Below are 9466 nucleotides of genomic sequence, written 5' to 3'. Positions count from 1 at the left end.
TGCTTAAAGGACAAGCAAACAAACCCATGCACCCCTGTTTTCTGTCTTTTAGTCCCAAACACCCCCATCCTCTGGCTCTGCCATGAAAAAAAAAAGAATAATAATCACAACAAACTGCAACACAGTGAACTGGACACATGAAAGAGTCTGCGTTCTTCCAGAAGGAATTAAGATTAAATCTCTCTGGCCCCGAGTCAAAGAAAGGGGGAGAAAGAATCACTGTGACCTTCAGAGGGGAAAAAAGCCAGGGAACAAACCCAAAGGAGACAGGAAGAGAGGAAGAGTGAGAGGCAGGGTTACTGAAAGAGAGAGAGGGAGAGAGAGAGAGAGAGAGAGAGAGAGTGGGGTCGGACAAGAGTGAGAGAAGCAGTGAGACGAAAACACACAAAAGTTGTGACTTTGCAAAAAGAGGGCAGGTACCAGAGGCAGGTAAGAATCTTTATTTGTTGTTTTCAGGGTGCTGCTTTTAATGGGAACTAATCAATAACATACTCAAAACAGGTCAGTGATGCATGTAAAAAAACAAAAACAGAAATGATATGTGTGTGTTTGAGGACTGAGGAGAGTCCTGGCACCGGCACAGCTGGACCGGGCCAGTGTGTTTCTATAGAAACACGGTGCCATACAAAGTGGTACTCTGTCCTCCAAGGAGCTGCTGTATACACTTAGACTCTGACGTTAGTCCCTGCTCCTGTTTGCTCATCTTGATTTGCAGTGTTTTTCATCAGTGAGTGAGGAGAGTCGCTGCTGCTGCTGCAGCAGCAGCACATATGCAGGGAGCTGCTTACTTTTTCTGGCGCCAGGGGATTTAAATTTTTCCATTTTACCAGACGGATCCTCAAGGTTTCATGGACGTGATGCTTTTCCTCTTTTTTCTTTTTTTTAAATAAAATTTTATCTTTAACCATCGTTACACATTCTGATGGTTCATCCTGGAATCTGAATCTGAGGGAATACTGTGGAATAACACACACTTGTCTTTTAAGATGGCTGAACATTTAAAGCACGACAAAGATGCAGTGATGACACTTTCCCTTATAGTTCTAATCTCTGTTTTCGTTTCTATAATCTCAAATCAGAGTGTAAATATAGTATTTCCGTTAATGAATTGTTTTCTGTGTCAGAACACCCACTAACTCTTTTCACTGCACATCCCGTAGACCCATGTAGACCCAGTCTTTGCACAGCAACTGCAGCACGGCCACACCCACATGAGGACATGTTTTGGCACCAGAGCAAAGTATCTGCTGATGACAATGGTTTCAAAATAAGGGCATATACAGTTTATCTCTAAATCCAGAGCATTTGCCGGGCAGGGTTGAAACTGTGCATGAACACTAACCAAGTTTTCTGTAATCTTGGGATTCCTGATCTCTGCTGCGTGCGATGTGACTTAAGGCACCTCTGCCAAAACAAAGTACAAAAATATGATGAATTAAAAGGAGTTATCATCCTCATCATCATCATCATCATAATTATCCTCATCAAGGAGCTTTGTTCTCTTTCTGCTCCTTTGGAGTGATCTATGTTTTTCTTAATCCCCTAAAATTAAAACTACTCTTTAAACAAACATTATGAATAGCTTGCATATTCTGATATACAATTAACTCATTCATCTGGATTTTATCTGCGTATAGTGCCCAACTATAGCTCAAAATCTAAAGATATCACAATCATATATTTCACTTAAAGCCACAGTTGCAATCTGAAATATCTGAAGTTGTAATTTGAATATTAGTTTTGGTGTTTGCCGCAATAAAAACATCTAAACTTTGAAGTAAATGTCATTGTCATTTAAAGATTATGCTTTGATGACTAGTCTCAACCTTTAATGATGAAAAACAATAATCCAAACGGATCAACAGACCAGGTTCTAAATGCTTTGATGACTGTGTGCAACAGCAGCTGAGAAAACTATTTCACCACAGAGTCACTGCCTGTTTTCCCCTCCTTTTAAAAAAAAACAAAACAAAACAAAAAACTGCTGTGGAATATTTAGCATTAATATGTGACTGCCTTAAACAACAGCTACATCCTAGTCAATTGTTGCAGGGCCTTTCCTTTGTGGGACGAGTGTCATGTCGCAGATATTTACAGAAGGAATCTGTGAAACCACCGCAATAAGTGCAGTTCTCACACTGAAAGATTAGATTTATGGACTGAGGTCACAAATAATCAACCAGTGAAGCAGCCATCGCTGGCTTTGACTCTTAGTTGTTTGCCAGACTACTGGTCATGAAAGCCATATGACAGGGAGGAGAGCTGGTTCTGGTTTGAAACGAGGGCCTGGGAGGTTCTACATGGCTGAGAGGGAAAAGGAAGGGCAGTGCCAGGAACACTGTCAAAGAAAAGTTCAGATATATTTTCCAGGCAGGACGGTTTTTTGGCTCTACGTTTCATTCCTGCACCGTGATTCATATGTGGTGTTTATTAAAATTTGATGAGAGGCTTTGGAGCAAAATTATTAGAAACTAATAGTCATTTGTGCCTCTACAAGAGACACACAGACGTTCTGTGTATCAGGGATAAAAACAATGCAGGCAGCACCGGACCTGGAAGGTCCTGTTAAATTCTGCTCATATTAAGTCAATATTCTGCAGCTGTGTATGTCTGCGAGTGTAAATATCAAATGCCGGTATGGTAAACAAAAGCAATTGGCAAAGCAAACACAAGAGTATTCAGAAAAAAAAGCCAAAAAGGCCCAGGCTTCATTAGAGTTACAATACATAGAGTACATTCACAATGTTTTAAGATAAGAATCCACCATCCACCAGTTTCTGTTGGGCCTCTCTTGGGTCAATAGAGGTTGAACCTTCTACAGTATTCCCTACCACAGCTCTCCCTCTGGACATGCAGGAGCTTACAAGAGAGCCTTTATCCAAAAACATTTCCTTTCCTCTTCCTCATAAGTACTAATTTCCTGTTTCAGTGTCTGCCACTCCTATACAAATGACTTTGCCTTTGAATTTCTTGCCTGTGCCCCATCTTGCTTACATTAGTAAACCACAAACCAAGTATTCAGTGCTATTTATTCATCAAAATAGATTCATAGTGTCAATTAAAAAGATAACTATAAATATAATGATAACCAGATGATCCGAGATACTGAAGCCATTAATAGGAACAGACAGCAATATGTGATATTAAAATAGTAATAAAAAGTGCAGACTGCTGAACGTACTGGTTTGTAATTAGAGTATTAATGTTAAAATCTAGGAAGACACTTGCTTCATATTTATATTGATACTATAGTTTAATTTAAAAAAAAAAAAATTTTTCTCTCTGTCTCTCTCTCACTCTCCATATATATATATATATATATATATATACTAGCCCCTCCCTAAATAGAAACAATCAAAAATACAAACATCTGTGTACTGACATTCATCTGTGAGACAGCCATGTTGGTCTTCACTGAGCCTCTAAATGCCTGCTTATCAAGAAAGTAGGGGTTGTTCACAGTCCGCACTGCCCCAGAGCTCCCCCACAGAAGAGGAAACATTAAACTGATCCAACATATTCAAGCTGTTAACCTTTCTTTGTGGTTATAATTAACTGACCATACTGGTTCACCAGCACAACCAAAATGACATGTTCTGTGTTGTGTCTTAACCCATGTAGCTGTACATACAGTCAAATCTCACACATAACTTCCGCTGTTGTAGGACGATGAAGGCCGGCGCGGGACTCTTCTCTGCATTGGCTCTGTTCCTCCTGATGGGGGCAGTGTTGACCCAGTTAGTTCGGCCAAAGAAGCCCACCAGGCGCCCAGCCACCAACAGGAGGCCTTCTGTCGCCAAGCCTGCTGTGCCGGCACAGCCAGAGCCACAGGAGCCCACAGATTTCCCCCCACCCATTCTGGGCCCACCCTCCATGTTCCCTGACTGCCCCCGAGAGTGTCTCTGCTCCCCAAACTATCCAAACTCTCTCAACTGTGAGAACCGCAACATCCGTGCGATCCCTGTCATCCCATCCAGAACCCACTACCTGTACCTGCAGAACAACTACATCTCAGAGGTGACAGCAGAGCCATTCGTCAACGCCAGTGAGATCCGCTGGATCAACTTAGCAAACAATCGCATTCTTCGAATACATAAACAGGTCAGAGCGTTTTCTCAATTTATATTTGGTTCTTCAAAATAACATAAAACCATCTCCAGAATTATGTATCTCTCACTCATGCAGGTCTTTGAGAAGATCCCGTCCCTGCTCTATCTCTATGTGCACCGTAATCAGCTCAAAGAAGTTCCTCAAGGTCTCCCAGCGAGCCTAGAACAGCTCCGCCTTAGCAGGAATCATATAACCAAGATCCCTTCAGGTGCCTTTGGCAAGATGGAGAATCTGACTCTTCTTGATCTGTACCACAACCAGGTAAACCTTGTATAAATGAACATTTGTGGACATAAAACTAAACAGCAGTGACAACAACCTGCTTTCCAGAACAAATGCCATAACTGGAGATTTTGTGTACACTCTTCTTAGCTGAGTGACAGTGACCTGGGAAGAAACACATTCAAGGACCTGAAGGGCCTCATGCAGCTCAACCTGGCTCACAATGTCCTGAAGAAGATGCCTGATGGCGTACCCAGTGGTCTCATACAGCTTTATCTGGACAGGAACCGTATAGATGACATCCCAAAGCAAGTACACAGTGCACACATTGTCATAAGGCTGATGAACGCGTTTTCTTAAACACTGGATGGGCGCAGGAGCAGTGGGCAGCACTTGTCTGCACCTATGGAGCAATGGGTGATTGGGTGCCTTGCTCAGGGCCTCCACTCCATTGTCAGCAACCTCCGGTTACAAGTCCAATTCCTTTCCTCTTGACCATGGGCTGCCACAAAAGCACCACTTCATAACTTCTGTCGGCCTTCCTGAGGAATTAACTACAACATGACATGACATATGTACCACAGCTACCTCAAGACATTCAAGGGGGGTTTTTAACAGTGTAATCTACTTCGGAATCTTTTGGTGTGCACTTTTGGGGTTTTCATCCCTATTCCAACTTATTGCATTCATTTTGCTTTACTGTAAATCACAAGATTCAACATACTGCTATACTGAGCGAGCTGAGAGGCCTAATCGGCATTGTGTGAACTCGTTTGGCAATGGCTCAAGTATAATGGGCATTCATTTATGTTTTTAAGTTACACACTTAAAAAGTGACAATTCTTCTTTCTGTGTGTCATTCCCTTGTTCAGAAACTACTTCAGAGACTTAACTCACCTGGCATTTGTGAGGCTGAACTACAACCAGCTTAGTGATAAAGGAGTTCCCAAGGGTGTTTTTAACATTTCCAGCTTGCTGGATCTTCAACTGGCCCACAATCAGCTCACGTCTGTTCCCCTCTTCAACGGACACCTGGAGCAACTGCATCTTAACCACAACAGCATTGAGAGTAAGTGCAACTCCAACGCTGGAATATATATGAAAAGTTTGAAGTAATACATACGTCCATGTCCCACATGACAGTCACAGCTGGTGTAGGCTGGATGGCAAAAGCTACGTCAGCTACGTACACAGTGAGGTCCAAAAATGACACAGTACACAAACAGCAATAATGGAAGATATCAGGCATTTCCTGTTCTTTCTTCTCTCTTCCATCTTGGCATATCTCTCTGATGTACTGCAATCATTTTAGTGACAGTGTCAATAAAACTACGGACTGCAGTGTGTCTAGCTACACCCTTTAGGTACAGAACTACTGTGCTAGGTTCCCCAATTAAAGTGGAATAGGACAGATCGGTTATGTTTTTTGACAATTGAAGATAATTGTGCAACATACCAAACTGAAGTGAACTACACCGCTTGGTGGAAACAGAGCTAAACACACTATCGACCGATTCTACTACAATTTTGTCATCTTTCAGCTCATATTTCTGGTCCACAGCTATAGTTTCTTAGACGTCACCGATGACAGGGGGATGTATCTGTGTTTTCATCAGTTTGGTACACAGTTTGTGTCTTCTTTTTACTGGTGGACTGCTATTTAAAATTGTCTCTATTTCCATGGGATATTTAGGACAAGGGAGTGACATTCTTCTGTCACCCAATCAGCTGATTTTCTGTGGGTGGAGCCACTCTAACATTAATGTACCATTTGACTCTGGTACCCCAAGGGAAGGGTGCCAAAGAATGGAAAGGATTGGGGTGGGTTCATGTACTAACTTTGGAGATTATCTGGCGATACTATATGTGAACACAAATGTCCACAGAAGTCGCTGTGGAGGTTCCCCAGGGAAAATCCTTTTTCCAGCCACCCAAGTCCAATCTTCGGGTAATGTCCAAGTGAGCTCATGTGAGAATGCAGCGGGAGAATCTTCAGAGAATCCATGGCGAGTAAATGTGCGAGGGTCCTGTGTCTTTGATCCACTTGGATCCTTTGGAGATTCTCCTGTTGTTGTGAACATGTCACACCAAGACGTTCTCACACTGCATTCACTATATGAACAGCAAACTCCAGTGAATGTCTGGACAAAAGTCCAACACACTACTGTCCAACATGGACCGATAAAGTTTCCAACTATGACATCTATGGACTTTGACTCAACATGTCTCCAAGGATAATCAAGGCTAATGTTGTTCCTTGCCTGAGAGATTTGCAAATGTGCTGGTGTTTGTTGATACCTTGTAAGGTGATTATATGTCAGAGCTGATTTATTAGCTTGATCCCAGTTCATGAGCGGACCTATTATTAAAGGCATAGTTCAGGTTTTCTGAAGAGAGCGTGTATGGCATACTTGTCAGATTGCATTAGACTGTGTCCTATGCGCTTCCGGTTATTGAAACTGTGTTCAATACATGTAACACAGTGTTTTCATGTGAACAGGAACAGAAGAGGAACTGTGTTATGAAAGGCCCAACTGAACAATGTCAATGGAATTGTTACTGTATGAAGGTATCAGCATTTGAGAGTCAAGCGAGAGAAGAAATTACACATCTCATCGCTGCTTTTGTTTGATTTGGTTTAAATCACGCTTCAGAAGCTAATCATGTGACACAAATCCTTTTTTATTTATTATTTATTTTTCTGTGTAATTCATCCCCCTTTTTTCCACGACTGCTTGCTTACCTCATCTTTTTTAATATCCTCTATCAAGAACAAATTATTAGTATTATAAATAAGTAAAATATCCTCATGTAATGTGCATTTTATTTTATATATATTTTTAAATGGTATATGCTCTGTATTTTTATAGCACTCTATCACAAATCTTTCATACCCATTCACACACTGCCGGCACTGCCTTTAGGAATCTTGCCCGAGGACACATCGTCATGTAGACTAGCAGATCCGGGAATTGAACCCAAACCCTTCCAGCTGAAAGACAATTCGCTCTACCAAGAAAAAAACATTCACCTGTGACATTCGCCACTGTGTTTCTCTTGCAGACATCAACGGCACTCTGATCTGCCCATACAGCCTGCAGGCTGACCTGAGCGATCACAGCCTGGCACCCAAACTAAGGTACGTCACATTACGTCACATCCTGGCACTAAGCATTAAAAACTGGCAACCATGAGAGGAAGTAAACAGGAAGAAATGTCTAATGAGGAACTAATCACTTTTTTCGAAGCAGAAGTCACTGTTATGGCATTTCAAGTGTTTGTTCTGTTGCCTCAGGTACCTGCGTTTGGATGGAAATCACCTGAGCCCACCCATCCCTCTGGATGTCATTATGTGCTTCAGGCACCTCCACTCCATTGTCATTTAGAAGAAGCCCGTTTGAAGGCCTGGGGATACACACATGCACACACACACGCACATATACACACATTCATTTCACACCCATAACCACATGTGCACACACAAGCACCGTGCACAAGTTGATTTGGAGGCAAAATGCTGAGTGAAGCACAGCGTATATCCACTCATACAGTATATGCCGTGGAAATGTGTATTTGAAAGGGGGACTTTAGATCAATTTAAAAATAATAATAATTGTAAAGCTTTATAGCTATTAAAGCTTTAATATCTTGAATAGTTTCCAGATCCAGGACAGTGAACTAAGATGAGTGGATAATCCAACATTTAGGGGTTAGGAGTTGCAGTTTATCCAAATATTTGTGTGTATAAAACAGGAGTGAGTGAAGCCTGAAAATACAGGTACATTGACAGATGCTACAACATATGGAGATAGTTATGTTAGCAGATATTCAGAGTTCAGACCTGCAGTGGATGTCAGAAAGAACCAGATCAAAACGTGACTACCATGTAGTTGAACCTGTCCTAACTGTGCCTGTGATTTTCAAGGTACTCCCATGTAAAAATGTCTTTCTACTCTTTTTGTTAGTCTTCTGTATAGTATTCTTCTGTATAAAGAAGCTTTGTACAAACAATGAAAAATAAATTCTTTTTCTTTCAACATTTGACGATGTGGGTCAAGATTTATTCAACTGAAATGTAAAATGGTCCTGCAAATGTTTGTTTTTTTGTTTGTTTTTTTAAAGCTAATTCATTCAGTATTTTTAATTTACACTTAATTTAAGATTTTGCTTTTGTGAATAAAGACAACAATTCCCTTAGAGGGAGAAAATATGAGAAAAATTTAAACGTTTTTTTGATTGTCTTGTGCATTCTGCAAAAAAAAAAGGTGTTTATTTAATCATAATTACAGTTATGAGTTATTATTAGTGCCATGGTTCTCAAACTGTGGTGTGTGTACCACCAGTGATACGTGAGCATCCTCTGGTGGCACTTGGAGTAAAATCAGAAATACTGTTCTACTGTATGTACCAGGTTAAGTGATCAGAGTGGAGCTGAGGAATATATATCATTATAATTTATTTTTGACCAGAGTGCCTAGAAAATGAAACAAATAATATAATAAATTAAATAATACAAATTAGAGTCACCTTATCTCTCGCTCCATCTTAATCTAATGTCACTGTACCAGTGTGTGAGGTATATGTGAGGAAGAGGAGGATGATAAGAGAGCAAATTATCGTATGAGTAATAAATCTGCCTCCTGTTAAAGGTCCGTAGCTGACTTTGCTCAGTCCGTGTATCATTCATTCTTTTCTTATTCAATTGAGATTCCAAAATCGGTTTGTTATTTCCTTATTTGTTTATGAATCTGATACCAAAAAACAAATAACAGGTCATTTTTTGTACTTTCGATGTATTGCTCAGATCAAAAAACTTTGATCTTTATTAAATTAAATAACAGGCCACGGAAAGATTTTGATTTTGATATTTAATTTGTCCGATTTGAGTGAACCGAAAGTTATTGTCTTTGAATGATAGAAGGATTTTGCTCGACCTATTTACACCACTGTATTTCAACGTTGGTGATAATGTTGTTACATTGAGAGCGCAATATTTTCTCAGGTGGTACTTTGTGAAAAACAGTTTGGGAACCATTTATGTGTTTTTATGTTTGTCAACCAGTTCTTTTGTTGTTGATTTGTCACCGACACAAACAAATATTTCAACGGATGAACATAATTGTATTACACCACT

General features: G+C 40.5%; 1 protein-coding gene across 1 annotated transcript; it reads left to right on the top strand.

Annotated features, from left to right (window-relative positions):
• The first annotated feature begins 325 nt into the window (after window positions 1–325).
• Window positions 326–8371, top strand: LOC122767569 (proline/arginine-rich end leucine-rich repeat protein). Its single transcript, XM_044022905.1, has 7 exons — window positions 326–429; window positions 3666–4101; window positions 4186–4371; window positions 4483–4640; window positions 5205–5401; window positions 7396–7471; window positions 7628–8371. The coding sequence occupies exons 2-7, from the start codon at window positions 3670–3672 to the stop codon at window positions 7716–7718; spliced, it is 1140 nt and encodes a 379-aa protein (XP_043878840.1). The 5' UTR covers window positions 326–429; window positions 3666–3669; the 3' UTR covers window positions 7719–8371.
• Window positions 8372–9466: the final 1095 nt, after the last annotated feature.

This window comes from Solea senegalensis, linkage group LG4 (assembly GCF_019176455.1).
Source record: "Solea senegalensis isolate Sse05_10M linkage group LG4, IFAPA_SoseM_1, whole genome shotgun sequence".
Lineage (NCBI taxonomy): Eukaryota > Metazoa > Chordata > Actinopteri > Pleuronectiformes > Soleidae > Solea > Solea senegalensis.
Note: the sequence above shows the minus strand (reverse complement) of the source record. Positions and strands in the feature narration are given on the sequence as shown.